At 52.9% G+C, this 20,915-nt stretch overlaps 4 protein-coding genes across 4 annotated transcripts in view; 2 read left to right on the plus strand and 2 right to left on the minus strand.

Annotated features, from left to right (window-relative positions):
- On the plus strand, window positions 123-3,412 carry AGMAT (agmatinase). The gene is made up of 7 exons (XM_021417283.1): window positions 123-1,360; window positions 1,442-1,644; window positions 1,826-1,874; window positions 2,012-2,207; window positions 2,346-2,525; window positions 2,628-2,712; window positions 2,970-3,412. Exons 1-7 carry the CDS (start codon window positions 945-947, stop codon window positions 3,041-3,043), a joined length of 1,203 nt encoding a protein of 400 aa, XP_021272958.1. The 5' UTR covers window positions 123-944; the 3' UTR covers window positions 3,044-3,412.
- On the minus strand, window positions 4,887-13,007 carry DNAJC16 (DnaJ heat shock protein family (Hsp40) member C16). Its single transcript, XM_021417280.1, has 14 exons — window positions 12,772-13,007; window positions 12,613-12,679; window positions 11,614-11,944; window positions 10,596-10,780; window positions 10,026-10,130; window positions 9,697-9,855; window positions 9,222-9,352; window positions 8,656-8,839; window positions 8,290-8,472; window positions 7,977-8,053; window positions 7,448-7,528; window positions 7,259-7,357; window positions 6,611-6,781; window positions 4,887-6,233 (listed from the first exon to the last, which is right to left on the minus strand). The coding sequence occupies exons 1-14, from the start codon at window positions 12,933-12,935 to the stop codon at window positions 5,837-5,839; spliced, it is 2,334 nt and encodes a 777-aa protein (XP_021272955.1). The 5' UTR covers window positions 12,936-13,007; the 3' UTR covers window positions 4,887-5,836.
- Window positions 13,009-19,485, plus strand: CASP9 (caspase 9). The gene is made up of 10 exons (XM_021417282.1): window positions 13,009-13,185; window positions 13,967-14,180; window positions 14,681-14,761; window positions 15,156-15,187; window positions 16,307-16,483; window positions 16,731-16,820; window positions 17,428-17,575; window positions 18,145-18,324; window positions 18,576-18,685; window positions 18,831-19,485. The coding sequence occupies exons 1-10, from the start codon at window positions 13,054-13,056 to the stop codon at window positions 18,921-18,923; spliced, it is 1,257 nt and encodes a 418-aa protein (XP_021272957.1). The 5' UTR covers window positions 13,009-13,053; the 3' UTR covers window positions 18,924-19,485.
- CTRC (chymotrypsin C) overlaps window positions 20,071-20,915 on the minus strand; it is a 2,102-nt gene continuing 1,257 nt past the window's right edge. The window contains exons 5-8 of the mRNA XM_021417284.1: window positions 20,720-20,856; window positions 20,498-20,643; window positions 20,234-20,383; window positions 20,071-20,142 (exon numbers count right to left, since the gene is read on the minus strand). Coding sequence (XP_021272959.1) covers window positions 20,125-20,142; window positions 20,234-20,383; window positions 20,498-20,643; window positions 20,720-20,856 — 451 coding nt within the window. The 3' untranslated portion in view covers window positions 20,071-20,124. The remainder of the gene's footprint in view (window positions 20,143-20,233; window positions 20,384-20,497; window positions 20,644-20,719; window positions 20,857-20,915) is intronic.

Here is a 20,915-nt window from a genome sequence, read left to right on the forward strand (position 1 = left end):
TGAGTGCATTCACCTCTGTTCACCGGGTCCAGTTCTTTGCCTTTGAAGGCTGTGAGGCCGCGTAGCGCTGGGTCAGTGTTGGTATCTTAAAGACCTGGCTCTGAAATGTATTCTTTTTATTTCACCAAAGGGAGTTTCCCAGCAGGTGAGCCCCCTCCTGTTTGAGGCACATGATTGTGTGTATCCTTCCTCCTCTGGCTGGTAACTCACCTGCAGGTTCTGGGTCAGGTGGCTGATGTCCCTGAGCACCATCACACAGGAGTGTGCTGCCAAGATCTCTCACTCTGGTTGAGTGACAGTGCAGCACTGCCTGTCGGGACAGCCCTGCTCATTTTACATCGACGGAGAGGTGCTTGCTGTCCAAGCAAACACATCCCTGGAGGCTGAAACCCTTGGCTCCCCTGGAGCTCGCTGCAGTGGAAATGCTGTCAGTTTCCCAGAGGAGCCCTGCTCTGACCTCTCTTCCCTTTGGTTTGCTGTACAGCTCATCAGCTCGTGCTGACTCAGAAAAGCACAGCACAGCTCCCACTTGTTTACATGTCATGGCAGCACAGGGCTTGCAATACAGACATATTTCCCATGAAAACAAATTGTGTGGAGCAGGCTTTCTGTTGTGAATGTACTCTTCTTTCATTTTTTTCCTCCCTTCTGCTTTTCCTTATCTCTCCTAGACCCAGCTACTAGAAGGGCAGTGAGCAGAACCAGGAGCCAGAGTGTTGTGCTCAGCCTTGGCATTGCATGGGGGGTTGCATCTCATTTGTTTGCACCTTGTGTGTCTACAGTTCTGGTGAGGTCAGATGCTTTCTGTTTTGCCTCATAGCCTCCCTTTAGTTCATGGGACATTTTTCTGATACTTCAGTGCCTCGGGTGGCTTTGTGAAAGGCAGTTAAGAAATGGATGTTTGCTAGGGCACCAAACTCCGCCTTGCTTCCTGCAGCTGCTCAATGTGCAGAAGGGGGATCAGAAAGAGAGGGATGTGTGGGAGCAGGAACCTGAGCACTCTGCCCTTTGCAGGGCATCCAGATGCACTTCGAACCCAGCAGGGTGACGCAGTGAGCCGCCTGGCTCTGTTCCCAGCTGCAGGGACAGGGCGGGCTTTGGGTTCGCGCTGCGTGTGGGGCAGGATGAGTTGTCTGCTCAGGACAGCCAGGCTCTCTGCTCGGTGGCTTTTTGGATCTGCTGCCGCTCCGTGCCGCCGTGCCTCGCAGTTCAACGTGCCCCCCAGCGCCGAGTTCGTGGCCCGGCCCGTGGGGGTCTGCTCCATGCTGAGGCTTCCCGTTCAGACCTCAGCAGAGGGGCTGGATGCAGCTTTTGTCGGCGTTCCCCTTGACACGGGCACGTCCAACCGGCCTGGAGCCAGGTAGGAGGGCAGCTGCTGCTTGGCTCCTGCTGGCAGCGTAGCTCTGCCCTCAGCTTTCCCCGCCCACGTTCTCCCACCCAGGTTTGGTCCGCAGCGGATCCGCTCCGAGTCGGTGATGGTGAGGAGGTACAACGCCAGCACCGGGGCAGCACCTTTTGACTCCCTGCTGGTGGCTGATGTCGGAGATGTGAACGTCAACCTCTACAACCTGCCCGACAGCTGCCGCCGCATCCGCGAGTCCTACCAGAAGATCGTGGCCACCGGCTGCGTGCCCCTCACTCTGGGTAAGGGCCCTGCCAGAGCTCCTAATTCTGTCCCGATCCCATCTTCTCCTGCCATGATTTGGTCTGAGCACATAAACAAGTGCAGCATAAACGCAGGGGGAAAAAATCACCTGGAAACAAATGCAACGAGTGCTGAGCACCTCTTGCACTGTGCAACACCCTCTTCCTTGTCCCTTTGCAGGTGGAGACCACACCATAACGTACCCCATCCTGCAGGCGGTGGCAGAGAAGTAAATTTCCAACCTGGAGGTGTAGAACGCAGCCCCATCCTAACATTGCTCAGCCCCTGGAGTGATGGCTGCAGTGGTGTAAGCTGGGGCCACCGGGTGTAGGCTGGGGGCTGATGTGCTCACCTCATCCCACCTAGGCATGGCCCCGTGGGGCTGGTGCACGTGGACGCTCACACTGACACCGGTGACACGGCCCTGGGGGAGAAGATCTACCACGGGACCCCGTTCCGGCGCTGCGTGGATGAAGGGCTGCTGGACTGCGGCCGCGTGGTTCAGATCGGCATCCGTGGCTCCTCCTATGCCCCCGATCCGTACAAGTACTGCCGGGAGCAGGTAACCTCTGAAAGCTGCTGTTACTCAAAGCCAATTCAGGTGCACGGGGAATGCACCCCGGTCTCCTTTCCATAAATCCCCAGTGGGAACCAAGATGCTGGTTGTGGGACGGTGAATGCCGACCTCGTGCATCCGCAGGGATTCCGGGTGGTTCCAGCTGAGGACTGCTGGATGAAATCCCTGGTGCCCCTGATGGGAGAAGTGAGGCTGCAGATGGGGGACGGCCCGGTGTACATCAGCTTCGATATCGACGGGCTGGACCCCGCCTATGCCCCGGGAACGGGGACGCCGGAGATTGCTGGGCTCACACCTGCGCAGGTGAGGGGCACAAGGCTCCCTTCCCAATAGGATCAGGGCGGTTTTGTTCCCGTGTGAGGAACCCTAACCATTTCTTGAACCCCGAATCTGTTTTCTTCCCAGGCTTTGGAGATTATCCGTGGCTGCAAAGGACTCAATATAGTGGGATGTGACCTTGTGGAGGTGGCACCCATATATGATGTCTCTGGTGAGTTAGAGGAAGTCTTGTTTGGGGCTGGGTGGGCCACGAGGGGACTTGAAGTCTTCAGTTTTTGCTAGGTGCCACCTAGTGTTGAAAGGCAAAGAGCAGCCCTGGGCTCTAGAACTGCCACAGAGTGGCAGGAGCTGCCAGAGGCGGCTGAGCGCTGCGGGGGGAAAGCAGATGGGCAGTCATAGCACAAATTTTGTTACTATTATTATTTTAATTTTTATTTTTTACATGTCTTTTTTTTTGTCTTTTCCTAGGTAACACTGCCCTGTTAGGGGCCAATCTGCTGTTTGAAATGTTGTGTGTACTTCCTGGAGTGAAAATGATGTGAGGGCTGCTCCTGCCTGAACCACCACCAGCAGACACCATCCTGGATGAGGTTCCTGATGCCCTGCTCTCCTCCAGGTGCAGTGAATGTGTGCTTTGCAGTAAGGAATAAATGCCACGTGCTGCTAGAAGAGGTAGTGAAGTGTAGCAGCTAGAGAGAGCTGGGTGTCCCTTGGCCAAGTGCTGGTGTTCCAAGGGGGGGGTCTGGCTGCCCTTGGGATGTGTGAGCTGGTGCAGACACGGGGTTGTTTGGCACATGGAAACACGAAAGCCACCTCATCACACATTAAAATAGTTTATTTTGGTTGCGAATCTGTAATCCGTCTTAAAACAAAATGACATCAGTGCCTGATCACAAATATACGCAAAAAAAAAAAAAAAAAACCCAAACCAAAAATAAAAAAGACAAGTTTGCCAAATAAGTTAATTAATTCCCACCCCTCCCCTCCCCGTATCAAAAGTGCAAAATATGTACTTTGTTTTCAGTCCCACTCGTCAGGCTGCGTTAGTGTACGAGTTCCTGGCAGGCTCTGCTCCCGCCGCGCTCAGTCAAGAGAAGGGCTCTGGGACAACCTCTGGCTCGGGGCCGCTTCCCTTTTTGCTGTCAGGATGTTTTGTTTCAGTTTCCGAGCGGGGCTGTCTGCTTGGATGTCGCCAAATAGCGCATTAGGACTGAACTGCCTCAATCTTTGGGTTACAAACTGCCACATGCATAGTGGAGCAGCGGGTGCTGATGATACGTTAGGATGCGGGGTGATTTGGGGATCTTAGCTTACGATTGCTGGGAGAGGGCAGGCAGAGCTCAGGCGTAAGCAGCAGCTGAGGGGCCTCTGACCACGCTCTTCTACTGGAAAGCAAGCACCCAGTGCTCCGTGGCAGCCAAACTACTTCAGTGGGTGATTTTAGAACCGTTTGGCATTGCTGCAGCCCCCAGAAATTGTATTTTGAAGGCCACAAGGCCAGATCTTTTCCTTACTTGGCCCAAAGGTGAATTCCCTTGCTGTAGCACAACTAGGCACTTTGTCTTTTTTTTAAGTTGCACGTCAAGAGTTTATTCAGGTTTCTGACTCGCTGAAGAGACGGCAGATGGGTTTGTCCATCCTCATTCCTCATCCAAATTTGGTGTGTGTGTGTGTGTGTGTGTGTGTGTGTGTGTGTGTGTGTGTGTGTGTGTGTCACCATCAGGCTGACACAGTGTCCTGCCCCGACCCCAGCTGTCGCACCACGTGTGTGCCTTGTAGCTCGTTAGCAGGGAGAAGGCCTCCCCTTCCTTCCTTCCCCAAATTTCAGTGCCTCATTCCTGCAGCTACGGCCCAGAGCCCACCGAGCTAAAATCCAGCAGCCTCTCCTAGGGGTGGCTGGCAGCACGGCCGTGTTTATTTGGGCATACACTGCACACGGTGCTGGGATGGCCAATGGTGGGCGAAGCTGCTCCCAGCGCGCGGGGAATGCAACAAGCCAAGGTTTTGTGCATCACAGTAACGCAGGCAGCAAATTGGCTTGAGCTCCAGGTTGGGACCCTGCAGGATTTCAGTCCTGGCTGTGGAAGGAAACCCTTTGGCTTTGTGTTATGGCTGGAAGAGCTACGAGCACCCCGGCACCTGCTGCTTGCCTCCCCCAGCTCACAACAGGCAGCCTGTACCCCAGTGTGGGACTCTGCGCTTTGTGATGGCTCGAGCTTACACAGACCTCTGTGCTTCAAAGGAAAAACAAAACAAAACAAAAACAACAGAAAACCCAAGGCAGCCTGCACATCGAGAAACAAAGGTTTGTGGCAGGAACGGAACGGGCGAGATGCCAAAGCATCTTAAACCCACACCTAAAACAAAAGGAGCCTCACACATAAGTGACGATCTGGTGGTACAGCACTTCTGGGGCAACGTTTCAGGAATACAATCGTTGACGAATTAGGTTCCTTGATACAAAGAAAGGTTGGTTTGTACTACAGATGTAAGGGTGTTTGAAAGGAGCCCCCACTGGCTCCCTAGCAGCTAGGTAGATTTTCTTCTACACGTCTACTGGCTCATAGCAGCATATGCCTACAATCTGAGGACACATTAAAAGTTATGGCTCTAAGATACATCCTCTAAAACTGACAGAAGCAGGAAGGCATCTGGAAAACAATGTGACATTTAAATGGCTCAACACCGTTACAGTATTTAGGGCTGTGCAAAACCCCTTCCCTCCCTGGTTATGGTGGAACTATTATGCAAGGAGCATGAAACATGCAGATCACCTCCCAGCCCGCACCACAGGCGAGTCCCAGCTACAGGGCTGCTCCGAGGGAGGTGCTCCCGGCCACCCTCCAGGTCACTTACCCAGGGGGAGCCGAGGGGTACGGCTGTCTGCTGGGAGGGTCTGGAGGGTCTTGCCAGGGTTACACCATGCACCACGGGCTAAGCACACGAGGAAGCAAGAGGAGAGCCACGACCTGCCCTGTGTAACCGGCCGCGTCGCTGCAGCAGAAATCACGGCTTTTATTCATCTGAGGTGAAATGAGGGATGGCTCGGGGACAGCCCAGGAAGCAGGCGTGGCATGATGAGAAGGGAAGAAAGGACTTCTTGGCTCTTTGACAGTACAGCATCCACACACGAGGATGGTTTGGTGGAGGGCATTTCAGTGCACTTTGTTGCACTCCCGGGCTCTGGATGCGGGGAGATTTTTCTGGTCACCGGCCCTCGGAGAGTTCACCTAAAACCTAAGGTCCATTCATCATGATCATTTGTTTAGTCCTGGAGAGAGCTGTCCCTCGGCATCTTCATAAAAAGTATGTCTGTTAGAATCTCTTAAAATCCCTCAGTCTAGTGCAGGCCACGAGGGGATATAGAACCGCTGTAAGGAGCCTTCGAGAAGGCGTTCCATCCAAAAGGACAATTTATGTAATTTGTTTTTAATGGATCTAGATCCTGGGCTGCAGGAGGATTTCCCTCTGGCTTCGGTGTGTAGCGAGGAATCATAGTCCTCACACGCCCCCAGGGTTCCCCCTTCGTCCCCTGATCTGTGAGGCTTAAAGAGGCAGAAGTATTTCTTGTGGCCGTTCAGAGCCAGCACGTAGCCCGTGTAGTCGCGCTCAAGGAAATGCTTGTCGTACTGATTGGGGATGGGGGCAGCGTCCTGCGCGAACTCGAGCAGGTACTCCAGCCACTCGCGGTGCTTGTCCAGGCTGAGGAAGGAGAAATGAAGAGAGCTGCTCCTAGGGGGAAGAAAAGAGAAGCAGGATGAGCACGGCTCCCAAGTCAGGCTGGTGTCCTACGGGACAGGTAAGCATTGGTTTAGCCAGCGGGTCCCTGTACTTGGTACTGGTGAGGCCGCACCTTGAGTGCTGTGTTCAGTTTTGGGCCCTTTGCTACGAGAAAGACATGGAGGCCCTGGAGCGTGTCCAGAGAAGGGAACGGAGCTGTGAGGGGTCTGGAGCACAGTGCTATGGGGAGCAGCTGAGGGGACGGAGGTGGTTTAGTCTGGAGAACTGGTGGTTGAGCTAAACTCCCCCCCTCTTTTTCCACCTGAGCAGCATTGCTTATGCAAGGTGTTAAAACGGGAATGGGAACTCAGGAAAGGGCCCCAACCTACCCTGTGAATGTGTAGACTTCCAGGGCAAACTTCTGGAGGAGGGCGGTTTTGGTGGAGTTAGAGAGAATCAAGACCACGTTCATGTGACCTGGCCTGAGGCGTACCAGGTTACTGTTGTAGTTGATGTCTGTCAGCTCTGTCACCTCGACAAAGCCCTTTTTGGGAACCCTGCTACAACCAAACAAAGATAGAGTGAAAGGGGAACAAAGGATGAACTCATTCCCCCTCATTACACTGATCCAGCCCTGTGCTCTGTAGCTACAGCCCGTGTAGGTGGTGCAGCCTGCAGAGAGGAAGAATGGCATTTACACAGGACAGGGAAGAGTGGCTGGATGGAACAAGACCTGGTGTAAAATCACAGCCTCCCCTGGATTCTCAGAGTCCCAAGCTCATCTCAGAACAGCTGCTTTCTCTCCCACGTCAGCAGGAATCACTTAATAACTAAGTTTCTGCACCGACATCCTCTCTGCCCTGCTTAACACCACCCCTTCCTGCCTTTCTTTGCCCATGCTGCCCTTGCAACAACTACTCCATCCACACAGCTCCAGCACTACTCTACTGTGCACTTCTCTACCTCATATTCTCCATGCTCTCTCTTTTCACAATAATTCAGCAAAAAAATGTTTTTCGAGAGAAGAGAGAGGGAACCTGTTACTCTCTTTGCTAAAGCTCGTGTCGTTCTTCTCGGTCTTTGCAGTAGTGTCTTTTTTCTCAGAGGCAGGAGAGTCTCTTGTGTCACTGGAATCACTGCAAAGGAAAATTATTTGGGGTTTGTTTAAAGAGCTGTTTTGAGCTGCTGCTGGCTGGACTGTGAGATCTCCTAGGATGTGCACTCACCTGAAGGCCTGAACAATAACGGTGCCAAAGAGAATGAAGAGCGCAGAGAAGAGCAAGGACAGCAGGGGCATCATTTCTCGCCTGAGGGAAGATTTGCAAACAGCAATCAGATCTGCGAGCTGCAAACAGTACCCTGCAGTTTACCCAGAAACTTTGTTTGTGTTCAGGGGTCTTAAACACAATCAAGATTTGGAGCACTGTCCTACTCCCACTCAAAAGGAGAAAGACAAAAATGGATCAATTTTAAAGTAAGGCTAAGGGGAAACAGTGGAAAGCACCAAATGATAGGGCTGGCATGTTTTCAGGGGCATAATATCCACGGTCAACTTCTAGGTACCCAGTACTTGAGGCAGAAGCTAACGTCACTGTGCTGCCACCACTCTTCACCTTAATCTCAAGAGTGTACAGGCACCTGTGTCCTGTGGTACATTCTCATTTCCTGTTAATCCAAGCCTGGTTCTACCATGCATCTGAACAAGAGAACAGCAATCCTGCTCCTTATTGAGACTCGTGAGTGCCCCATCCATACCAGTTGCTATGAAACAAGCTGTCCCAGCAGTCCGAGATATAGTCCAGGGTGGAATAGAACCATCGGATAAGGAAGATCTGTTTAAGAGAAAGAAGGGGAAAAAAAAAGGCAAATGATAAAGTTGTTATTCACAGCACCAGTGAGAGTCCCACCCCCTGAACTGAACCCCAGGCCTAAATCAGCTTTGGATTATGCCATGATCTTTTTCCCTGAGCAAGAACACTTGTAGAGCATGATTCCCACTAATGAGCATAATGGAACTGTCCGAGGAGGTAACACACTTGTTAAGTGGCTGGAAAGGCCGTGCACTTACAGGAGCAAGCTCATCATTCAAGTCTGCCAGGACAGTCTCTGAGGAGAGAAGACCAGGGTCTGTCCTTAGCTGGTCCAGGAGATCCAGAAGGATGAAGTTGTCCTCATTGCTGCCTTGCCAGGCCTCCTCCAAGGTTTTAAAGGCAATCTTCCCTGCGTTGTTGCGCCTCTCCAGAATGACCACCTGGACAAGCCAACCACATCACAGATGTCAGCCAGGAAGGCACATGTTTTTGAGAAAGATGTCAGCTTCAAATCCCTGCCTAGAATGAGCAGTCAGGTCAAGTTACAGCAGCCTAGATAGAGCAATGAGATTTACAATGACAGACAAAAAGCAGGAGCAGAAGAAAAGAAAGGCAATGCTCACAGCTGATTTCCCACGGTACTTCTCGTCATCCATCAGCAAGGCATCTGCAAATTCCGGCTGCCGATCATGATAGATGTGCGCAAACCTCAGTGTGTCTTTTGTGTTAGCCACAGCAAAAGTCAAAAATGCCTCATAAGCATCAGCAAACTTATCACCTTCTCCAGTGAGCAGGACCACACAGTGCCTAGGCAACACAAGGAGACAGAGGATGAAAAGCTGCTCTAGAAGCCAGAGGAAACAGCTTCTTTCTGCTAATGAGAACGATCCTGAAGGGATGGAAACCTTGTTTGTCATTTTTGGGCATGCTTTTGAAAGCCTGCCTCTGCCTTCCAGATGTTGAGCTCTCCAGGCTGTTGCCCTGCTCCTCCTCCCTGCCCTCTGTCCCAAGACGTGCCTAGTGGAGGCACAAAAGCTGTCGAGCTGCATGGATACCCAGCAACCTCCAATGCAGTCATTTCCTTCCTCCCTTGGAGACCTTTTATACCTCACTCAGAATCCAACAAGAGATGGCTTTAGAAGCAACCCCAGAGCCTCAGGGGACAAAACGGGTTCCCGAGGAGCCTTACTTTCGCTGACGGTGCGACTTCTTCACGGGACACAGCTCCTGAAACAGCCTCTGGTTGGTCAGTCTGGCTGCCATGAGGAACTTATTCTGGGAAAGGAAGTCGTCAATGAGCTGCTTTTTCATATCCCGTGCCTAGAGAGGACAAAGAAAGCAGAGGTTGGTACTGAGCAGGTTGAGGAGAGTGAAGCCTGGAGAAGGATGTCAGTCATCACAATCCTCACTGAAACCCCTGAAGACACTTTGAGGCCCCAAGACCAAGAAGTTACCTGCAACTATCCCCTACAAAGCTCCCACCCCACAGCTGCTGATCTACCTTCCCTCCTAGGGCTTTGCTCACTGCCTTTGCTGAAGCCAGAGGTGCCGCTGAGAATGAATGCCATTTACTCCTCAAAATGCAACCGACTGACCTCTCGTTTGGTCAGAAAAAAAACCCTTTCCATTTCATGGAAGCACTCAGAGAGGGCTCAGAGCTGTACCTGCGCCACATCAGCGGGCTTGTCGATGTGCTCCTTGAAGATCATCAGGGTTGGCGTGTAGACGTTGATGTTGTACTGACTGGACAACTCTTCAGTCCCTCTGAGCCCCACGTACACGTAACCAAAGGACAAATAATCTCTGTATGCAAAGGCAGTCAGCTGGATGGGAAGAAAGCAGCAGCAAGCATTACATTAGCACGTAAAGAATGCCTTGTTGCCGGAGTGCCTGTGGTAACTTTGCTTCAAGAACACCCCCCGCTGCTTAAATGCCATCAGGCATGTGCTGGATTTAGTAGCAAGTTAAAAGAAAGAGGCAGAAATTGCTTTACCTTGTACAATAATGGCACAACTGGCATGTGATCAAACAGCAGGACGTGGGGCTTGTTTTCTTTCTTCCAGTTAGATAGGAAGCGGATGTAGTTTTTATCTGTAATCTTTAAACAGAGTCAGAATGTTAGTTTAACCTCAGAGCAGTCAGATACATGCAGGGCTGTAGGCTTAGGTGCCTGAAAGAGAATCGGGTCTGAAAAATCTGCCGCAGGTAAGCCTGACGTGTGCTGTTTTGACTTGGGACTGTTACAAGCTGTGGTACTGCAGCTGGAAGAGCAGCATACAGACTACACTGCTGGCCTAAACATTTAGTAGTGCACTTAGCCCTGTCACAAAGGAAATAAGTGTTACAGAACGGTGTCGTGTGCTTGCTTCCAAGCCAGCTGCAGGGTTAGCAGCCATCATTACAGCTCTTGAAGCACCTCATTTCCCCAGTTGGCTCTTCTCACGTCAGTGACACAGATCAGCTCAGGGCTGAATTAATTGGATGAGCCACTGCAACAGCTGGAGAGATCTGACTATCCAAATCAGACTGCGACCACAGTGCTGCGCCGCCCTCTCGCACGTACCTTTTCTACAAGGTTCCCTGGCAGCAGGTTCTCCACAAACTGCCGCAGGTTTTCTCGAATGACGGCGTTGTGGAAGAAGGTTATCTTGCCATTGATCAGTCCCAGTATCGATGGCGTGCTGTGAGCACCGAGGTGATGGGCCAGGCGCCTCTCGTACCCAGCGTGAACGACTCCAATGCCCACTCCTGTAAAACGAGACCTAAAAGATGACTGATGACCCCAAGCCTGGACCAGACAGCTGAATTTGCAGACCCCTTCCCTTGCCCAGCACCACACTCGGGAGTTATTTGCGTCACGGCCCCTCCCAGCTCTGTGCTTTCCTTGTGCTGCAGTCCCTTGAAACTTGTACTGAAAGCTTTATCAAGGGAGAGAGGGAACGTGGTGGCCTCTTTTGTTCTGCCTGCTGATGTCACATGTGCTACAGTAAAACTCAAAGGAGAAAAAGCTCAGTAAGCAGGGACTGGACCACCTCTGCATCCTGCTGTGTTTTTCAGGAATGTGCATGCAGGAGACATCAGCATGAAAAACAAAATTGCTCTCTCCATTCCCAGCTTTCTTGTGGGCATGCAAATATATTTCCAACAGGGCTGACAAATCCCTGAACTTTCCTCACAGCCCTGTATGGCAGTGACTTAGATGCTGTATTCTGCTTGTTCCAAGTTCAGGATAGAGCCATACAGCATTGACCTTCCAACCCTTGGCCACATGGTTATTTGTGCTGGACTAAAATTAGGGAGAAAAGGCATCTTCCCCTTGTAACCTCGGGGGTGACTGAGGGAACAACAGTGAAACTACCACGTAGAAAGAGCTGAAACTGTATGAGTCAGCAGGAAAGCCTAGGGTTTCTTTGTTCATAATGCTTAGCCTCATTGATTTAGTTATTACTATCCCACAGGAAAGCGTTAGGCTTGTGGCCTAAATCCCTGAGTCCTTCTATGGATCAGCTGCCAGCAGACGCCCTTCCCAAACCTTGTTTTGTGAGGAAATCCGTGCCTAATCCCAATGGCCTCATCCTTACCCAGCACCTCCAGTTCCTGAGCAACTTCCCTCCACACGGGCTCGATGTGGATGCAGCTGAAGCACCAGTCCGAGGTGATTTTAATGAGGTATGGTTTCTTGAAACTATCTGGCACGATTTCATTGACGTAATGTGAAAAATGGAGCAAATATTTCTCGTCGGAGGTGTCACGTCTCTCTGAATTAAAGGGGAAGTGGAAGAAGGACTCATCAAAGTAGAAGCCTTCATGGAAGTGGTGGAACTGGCGCTGCTGGTGCTGGGAGTAGCCCTGGCTCTCCCCGACATCTCCATAGCGGTCGAAGTTTGCCCTCTTTTCCTCATTGGAGAGAATCTGGGAAGCAAACAACAGAAGAAAGGTGGCCCCAGTGCAAAGCGTGGAGGGGTGGAGACTGGAGTGACAACGGTCCCTTAGGCAATGACTACAGCTGCAGAAGGATGGGCTGCAAGGGACAGCACAGCCTTCTCTGTGAAATGCATGGATAAATAATGTGGGGAAACGAATCCACTGCAAGGCCCCTAGGATTACTGCAGTAAATAACAGAGAATCATAGACGTTGGAAAAGAGCTCTGAGATCACCAAGTCCAACCCCAACCCACCTCCACCGTGCCCACTGACCACATCCCTCAGTGCCACATCTCCATGTTCCCTGAACACCTCCAGGGACAATGACCCCACACCTCCCTGAGCAGCCTGTGCCAGCGCATCACCGCTCTTTCAGAGCAGAAACTGTTCCTAATATCCAACCTGCACCCCCCCGGCGCAACGTGAGGCCATCCCCTCTCATCCTGTCGCTGTTACCTGGGAGCAGAGGCCGACCCCGCCTCGCCACAGCCTCCTTTCAGGAGCTGCAGAGTGATGAGATCTGCCCTGAACCTCCCCTTCCCCAGCCTGACCCATCCCCGTTCCCTCAGCCGCTCCCGGTAGCACTGTGCTCCAGACCCGTCACAGCTCCGTTCCCTTCTCTGGACGTGCTCCTTTCTGCAGCGCCTTCCCCTTACCTCGTAAGCTTTGCTGATCTGGATGAACTTGTCCTCAGCGCCCGGGTCCTTGTTCTTGTCCGGGTGCCTGGAGCGGGGTTGGAAGGACGAGGCGTTACCCCCAGCCGTGCCCCCAGGACCACCCCCGTCCCCCTCCCGCCGCAGGGCCCCGCTCTGTACCACTGCCGGGCCAGCCGCTTGTACGCCTTCTTGATGTCGGCCTGGCTGGAGGCGCGGCCTACGCCCAGCACGCGGTACGGGTCCCGCTCCGGCACAGCCTGTGCCGCCAGGAGCAGCAGCAGAAACAGCAGCAGGCCGGCCGGGCCCGCGCGGCCCAGCTCCATGGCGGGCACCGGCCCCGGCCCCGGCCCCGGCCTCAGCCCCGCAGCCACCACTTCCGGCGCGCCCGCCCGCCGTCACCATAGCGACGCTTCCGCTTCCGGTCACGGGACGTGTTTTGACATGGAGGAGGCGCGGCGGCGCGCGCTGCGGCGAGGGAGGGTGCGGCTGGTGGAGGGGCTGCGGCCCGACGTGCTCTGGGGGCCGCTGCAGGCCCGAGGGGTCTTCACCAGCGCCATGGTGGAGGACATGCAGGTGGGCAGCGGGGCAGGGCCGGGGGTCCCGCGTCCTCTCGGCTCCGTGATAGAGCCTTGTGCTCCCTCGGCGCGGTGACAGGCCCCGGGGTGGTCCCCTGGCCCCTCCGCCCGGTGACAGGCCCTGGGAAGACCGCACACGCCCCCTAGAGCCGTGACAGGACAGGCCTTGGGGTATCCTCACGTCCCCTCAGCCCGGTGGCAGGCCCTGGGAAGGCCCCGTGTCCCCACAGTGTGGTAACAAGCCCTGAGGGATCCAGCGTCCTCTCAGCCCGATGACAGGCCCCCGGGGGTCCTCGTGTTCCTGTTGCCCGGTGACAGGACGCTTTGAGTCCCCGCATCACCTCAGCCTGTTGACAGGCCCTAAGGTCCATTCCTGTCCACTCAGCCCAGTGACAAAGCCTTAGTGGCCTCTGTGTCCCCTCAGCCCAGTGACAGAGCCCTGGGTCTCTGTGTCCCAAGGGGGTCTGTGTCCTCTCCATGCCAGTGGCATGGCCCAGGGTACCCCTGTCTCCTCCACTGGCCCTTTGCAAGGTGCCCTCTTGTCCTTCCCTTTGTTCCTTCCTCCTTAATGCTGGCAGCAAGCTGATTTGGGAAGTGTCTCTTATCCCCATGGTGACAAGTTGGGGGTGTCCCCTGGTCCTCCCATCCCCCAGAACCAGGGGTTCCTGTTCTCTCCTTCTGTCTCCAGTTGCCTGTGGCTAATACCACAGTGGAGGCAGCAGGGCTGAAAGGCTCAGGAAGTGTCACCGAGCCTTGTCCCTGCCTTCCCTCCTCTGCAGAGCGCCGGCACCCGAAGGGAGCAAGCACGACAGCTGGTCATCGACCTGGAGACCCGTGGGAAGCAGGCCTTCCCAATATTCCTCTCCATCCTGCGGGACACTGGGCACGGTGACCTGGCTGACATGCTGGACGATGGGTGCGGGAGCCCGGTGTCACCACACGTGGACCTGAGGCCTGTGCAGCTGGAGCTGCCTGGAGAATGGCGTGACAAAAGTAAGTAGTGAGAACATAGTTCTTTGCATGGCAAGGTGCAGGATGGGGTGTAGCAGCTGGATTCCTTCTTGCTGTGGAAAGGCAGCAGGCTGGCTAATAAGGTGTGAAGTCCTGGTTTTGTTATCTTCCAGCACAGGTTGTAGTGGTGGCTACATGAGTTTGTTGGGAGAATGTTGTGCTTTCTGGTAGCAGAAGTGTTGAAGCTCCAGCTGTGCACTAGCAGCTTCCTTCTCCTTTTCACATGTAGCCTTCATACTACTGCACTGAAAATGGGTTTTGCTGTGTCTTTGCTACTTCTGTTTTGCCCTTTGAGTGCTGATGCAGCTCACACAACTGTCATGAGAAACCTCACTGAACTCAGATAAGAGAAAAACAGAAGTGGTTTTGTTCTGCCCATGTAGCTGCAAGCTGTGGTCCTTAGGGGGACCCAGGGTTGTTTAATTCTAAAGTGAAATTGGAAGGAGCAGAAGGAAAGAGATGACTTTCCCGTGCCATTGCAGGTGTGAGCGCTGCGGAACGCTTGTCCATCCCAGTCCAAGATGAGAGTGAGCGATTTCGAATCCCTCCAGCACCAGCCCAGGGTAAGGGTTGTCCTTCAGCCCTGAGGGAGGTCTCACAGCCTGTTGGTCTGTTCCTCACTTGTCCTGGCACGGTGCTGGGTGTCTCTGTGAATTTCAGACCAGCTTGGATGCGTGCTAGGTGGGAGCTGACCCCTACTTAATAACGTATGATGTCCCAGGCAGGGGATGAGCATGTGCTTGAGGTCCAGGCTCTAACCGCTGAGACTCTTTCTGTTTGTGGTTCGAGAGCTGAGAGCCAAACACTCTGGTGTGTGGTGGGGTGGGAAGGGGTGGGTGTCACCCATGTGTGACAGATGACAGGGCGAGGTTGGTGTTAATTCTGTGAAGAACAGGCAGAACATCTCGTTGTTGAGTGCTGAGAGCTGAATCCCATTTCTCTTGTTGTGTGTTGTAGGTTCAGCTGTTGACAAGAGCGACCACAGTCTGGTTAGTATTCTAGATCCTTTTTTTCTTTTCCAGTTTATTTGTCATTGTATGCAAGTTCTTTGGTGCCATTCATCTCAGAGATTCTGTTTGCAAGGAGCCTGTGCTTTAAGAACTGAAAAGGCAAGGCAGAGCAGGCTGAATATATTTAGGCATTCACCCTCATGAGGCAGATAATAGAATGTCCAAAAAAAGGTCTTAGTGTGGCTTAAACTTCTACCTGGACTAAGGAAGTCCCACAGCACAGAGCTCCAGAGCTGCTGCAGCTGGAAGCAGTGCTGTGACAGCCAGTCTTGGTGCTGGGGCCTGAGGAATCACACTGGGGCTGACGTGGCTGTAACCAAGCCATTATGTTTGGAGCAGGTCAATTATTAGCCAGCTCCTCCTTGGGATCACACGAACCGTACTGCAGATAACGTGACATGGAGCTAATTGTGGTGCTTAAACAGTTTCCAGTAAGACAGCTAGTCTTACACTATTTCCTCGTGCACCAAGTCATGTGTCATTTGTAAAGCGGTGTTTTGCCTTTGTCATCAGTGTGCTGGGAAACAGAAGTAGGGAAAACAGCAGTAAACGTGAGCAGCAGCTTTTGCACATTAGGAGGCTGACAGCAAAGCAGGCGTTGAGCATTCAGAAATGTGTGTGCTGCACAGCGTAGCTCATACCCGAGGGGGGGCAGACAGTTTGGCTGCATTCACGTGGCTGGGGTTTGGAGAGCCCTCCCAAAATTAATGTGTTGTAGTTGATGCTGAATCTGACTACCCAAGAGATGGATCTGCCCGTTTTCTTGTCTCCCAGAGCACGCTCTCTGGGATCTCACAGTGAGGTTTGATGAATGTGCCTAAGGCACCTGGAAACCTAACCTTATGGGTAAAGTAGCGGCCATTTTTCTGTGAATTAGGCAATTTTTTTCCACTGGTTGCACATGTTAATAATGGAAGCATGGAGAACAGATCCTATTATCCATCCCTAGGCTTGGAGATGTGAAAAAAACTGGGAAAGGAGCTACTTTAATGACTCCTCTTCTTGTTGACAGCGTGTCCCACCGGGATAGCTGGTGAGTGCTCTGAATTAGAGGGTGTCTAATTGTGAGCGACAAGTTCTCTTTCTCGTGCATGCCAGGTGTACCAGCTGCGAGCAGAGCCTTGTGGGCACTGCCTGATCTTCAACAACGTCAACTTCAGCAGAGACTCTGATCTGTCGACTCGAGCTGGCTCTGACATAGACTGTGAGAAACTGGAGAAACGCTTCAAGTCCTTGTGCTTCCATGTCCGGACCCTGCGGGACCTCAAAGCTCAGGTGAGGGTGGCAGGAGGAGGACCTGGTACCCTACAGGATGAATAGTGATTCCTGGATGTGATGTATAGGGAAGCCTGTGAGGCTTGCTTACTCTGTGCCGATGGGTTTTGCGGGCTGTACGTGGAGTGTGTGCTATCACTGGACAGAAAGCGGCAGAGATCCAACTGGGTCTGATAGGGCAGGGCTTGGCAATGATCTGTGGCCAGTGTGTGGTTTAAAATCTATTAATGGGATGTTTTTTATGTAGGAAATTGATTTGGAGCTGCGGAAGCTGGCGCGGCTTGACCACAGCGCCCTGGACTGCTGCCTCGTAGTCATCCTCTCCCATGGCTGTCAGGTGGGTTTGTGCTCCTCTGGCATCATGAGGAGTTCTGATCTTGTATCTGGGTGAAAGCAAACACGAAGTTCTCTTCTGCGGTGCCTTTGCAGAGGTTGGTGGCCTTTGGTCAGGTGTTAGCTTCTGAATGTGGGATATGTACCTCAGAACCGAGGGGTGGGCAAAGAGCAGAAAGAGGTGGTGCTGAGCTTTGTACCATCGTCCTCAAGTCCTTCCTGATTCTCTGGCTCTGCCTGGAAAGTCATTAGTCATAGTTAAGTCTAATGATCACAAGATTTCGGCCTTGAAGTTAGAGGAGAGGAGATGAATTGTTCCTAACAGGTTGTACCTTGCATGGCCCTTGTCCTGGAGGATAAAGAATCCTGTTTCTGGAGGAGGTGGAATAGGAGTTGGATCGTGTTGAGAGGGTGGATTTCTGGGTGTTGCAGTGTCTGCTGGGCACCCCTTTGCCCTGCTGCAGTGCAAGTGTTTGCACAAATACGAGGAAGTGAGATTTGTTCTGGAAACTTTATGCTAGAAAGTGACAGAGAGCACTTGTACAGAGACAGGTTCCCTCTGAGCTCACCTTTCCTTTTGTGTTAATAGCTCTTGGATTTTCCTCTTCCAGACGAGCCATATTCAGTTTCCCGGAGGGATTTATGGAACAGATGGCAAATCCATTCCAATTGAAAAGATTGTGAACTATTTCAATGGGTCCCAGTGCCCGAGTTTGAGAGGAAAACCCAAACTCTTCTTCATCCAGGCCTGTGGAGGAGGTGAATCTTTGTGTTGCCAATAAGCTGTTAGGTGTGAGCACGCTGGTGAGACGCGGTTAGGCTTTGCCTTCTTGTTCCCTTCACGTCTGTTGCCCTTTTAGCCAGGTGTCTTCTGTCATTCCCAACCACGTATTCTTACTGCTAACATGGGTTCAGTTTCAGGAGCATCTTGCAGGAGGGCAGCACTGCTGTGCGTGCACCGGGGTGGTTTCACCATGCAGTGGGGGCTGTGGGATGGGAGGAGGGCAGTAATGGCATCGCATGCCCCGCATCCAGGAGCATTCTGCCTGTTCCCTGTGTTTAGCAACAAGAGTAGAATCATAGCGTGGCTTGGGTTGGAAGGAACATTGGGAGGTTGGTTGGGAGGGCGTGGGTAGTGGGGAACCCCATGGCTCTGACTGTAGCAGCACGGTCAGAGAGCAGAAAAGCGTGGTTTCCTTGGAGGATTTCAGTTGGGTAAAAGCGTTTCAGTGTTGGTTTTTTGCCCCCTACCATTGTTAATGGAGGAAGTACGTCTGCAGAGCGTGTCAGATGTGAGTGAGAGCTATTCTTGCTGCCACTTTTTGCAGAACAAAAGGACCAAGGGTTTGAAGTGGATTGTGAATCACCCCAAGATGAAACTTGCCGCGGTTCCATAGAGTCGGATGCGATTCCCTTCCAGGCTCCGTCGGGGAACATGGACGAGCCGGACGCCGTCGCCAGTTTGCCCACTCCTGGTGACATCTTGGTGTCCTATTCAACTTTCCCAGGTGAGAAGACTGCCCCAGGCAAATGATTTGCACAGGCAATGGGTGCTGAGGGTGCTGGGCTGGTACTCAAGACATTGCCCTAATTCTGCAGCTGGATGTTGAAGAGAGCCGCCACCAAGCCGCCGTGCCACAGCGTAGTGTCACCAGTAGTCAGTGTTTGCTGCTAAAGCTAGGGGCAGCCACCTGGTACACAGAGAGATGCAAATGAGGCAAGACTTGACTGCTGCAGTAATTTTCTCCTTTCTCTGAAGGCTTTGTGTCCTGGAGGGACAAGGTGAGCGGCTCGTGGTACGTGGAAACCCTGGACAGCGTGCTGGAGCATTACGCCCGTTCTGAAGACCTGCTGACCATGTTAGTTCGGGTAAATGCTTTTTTTTGTTTTTTTAACCTTATTTTTGTACTCTTAAAGCAATGAAGGCAATGATCAGAGCTGCCATCTGTCAGGGTAGGCAGGCAGTTTGTAAAGGGTTGTGATGCTGAGCGCGCAGTGCGCCTTCTGTTCCCAGGTGTCAGACATCGTATCCACCAAGGGGAAGTACAAGCAGATCCCAGGCTGTTTCAACTTTCTACGTAAAAAATTCTTCTTCCTGTGCAAATGATGTGGGGGTGTCGAGGTCCCCAGCAACGTGAGAATTGCTTCCCTGTGGCCGAATGAAAGCTGTCCCTGCTGTGGCTCGGACCAGGTGCTCCCGGTGACCGTTGTCTGCCTGTGGAGGGGTCTGTTCTGAGAAATGCAATCGGTGAGCGCTGTCATTGAGGTGAAGTAGCCACAAGATGAGGGCTGGCCCTGTCCCAAGCTACTGGGACAACCTACTACAGGGAACCTGCTTTAGCAGGGGGGTTGGGCTCAATGCTTTCCAGAGGTCCCTTCCAACCCCTATGATTCTGTCCCAGTGGTAGGAAAGGGGAGGGGATGTGTGTTGGAATCCCCAGTGCCAGAGTGTGCTGGCCCCGTGATCCCAGTGTGGAGTGAGGGCCTCCAGCTGAGCCGTGGCTGTGCTCTCCCACCTGGTGTGGCTGCAATGGATTGGAGGAATCAATGGAATCCATTGATGGAATCAATGGAAATACGTGATTTTTGCAACATGAGATTTTTTTCTGTATGAATGAAGCGAAAACCAAAAGGAAAAAAAAACAAACACCTTTTGCTTTGTATTCTGTCGTCTGTTCCTTCTCATGTCCTTTTTCAGAGTGTGTCTATTGTTAGCTCTAGGAAAGCTTTGTTGCGCTGCTGCCATGACCTTGATGTACACAGCACCCTGTACCTAGAGCTATAGAATATGCATGGAAAACATCTTTGGGCAATCTAACTAGAAAGTTAGGACATGTTTTAATGTTTATTGGCTGTAGATTTGTCACTGAGGGACGTGGAGGGGATGGGTTGGGGTTGGACGTGGTGATCTTGGTGTAAAAGTAGGGAAAACATCCCAGGTTCTACAGTCTGTACAGTTATTGTGCAGTTTCCCCTTGGAACGTGTTATTTGTGAGTTATTCAGTAAATGATGTTTATGCAACTGCTGTTTTTCTAATTCTGAGAGTAGTAAATGTTTCTGTCAGTCTTGTCAGTAGCACAAAGGCCTCATTGCATCCCGCATCCCTGGCGCACTGTGAATTAGTCTTTCTGATGTAGGAAGGACTCAAGAAATACACAGGTGTAGGTGTGTGGACTCAGCACCCTGGGGGCTCATCCCCCTCCACCAGCCGTGCCCCCCTTACACCCCACAAATAACCACAGGGGCACCCCGGGCCGCTTCTTTCCCTTTATTGCGCACCACGATCCAGGACGCACCCTGCGCATCCTCAGTTCTCGCTGATTTTCTGCCAGAGACAAAGGGATGAGACCAAGGTCAGACCTCCACGTGGAGAAGGATGGAGGGAACCTCCCCAAACCCTGTGGCTCAGCTCTCACCTCGTTGATCCAGTCGATGTAGGCGGACACCCGCGTGAAGACCGTGGGTTTCTTGGCTACATTGCAGCCCCGGGAGGAGCCGAAGCTGACGACGCCGTGCACCTCCCAGAGGCCGTTGCGTTGGCAGCTCAGGGGCCCACCTGAGTCTCCCTGCCCAGGCACGGCACCGTGTGACACCATACGCCCCACAGATCCCCATCTCCATTCTTCCAGCCCCGCCGCAGCCATCGGGGATGGCCAGCAGCCCCACTCCCCGTCACTCACGTTGCACCCGGAGACGACGCCGTCGCCGCCGGCGCACACCATGGAGGTCCTCACCAGGCCGCCCCACCAGTCGCTCTGCGAGCACGTCGCGTGGTCCACCACGGGCAGCAGGGCCTGCTGCAGGACCTCCGCCGCCGGCCCGTTGGCTGCAACGACAGCCACAAGTTGCACCCATAGCCAATTCTCACCCCATTTGGTCTCTTCCGTGGTCACCCCGCTTACTCCAGAGGCGTCCCCAGCCAGTGATCTCGCAGGGATAGCCGTTCTCCAGCTCTAGCCCGCTGGGCGGCAGGCACGCAGCCTGGATGGAGTCGCTCTCCTGCACCGGCTCCGCCAACTTGATCAACGCGATGTCATTGCTGCGACGACAAAGCCCCGTAGAGCACAGCCAACCAAACCCCATAGAGAACCACCAACC

This window comes from Numida meleagris, chromosome 20 (assembly GCF_002078875.1).
Source record: "Numida meleagris isolate 19003 breed g44 Domestic line chromosome 20, NumMel1.0, whole genome shotgun sequence".
Classification (NCBI taxonomy): domain Eukaryota; kingdom Metazoa; phylum Chordata; class Aves; order Galliformes; family Numididae; genus Numida; species Numida meleagris.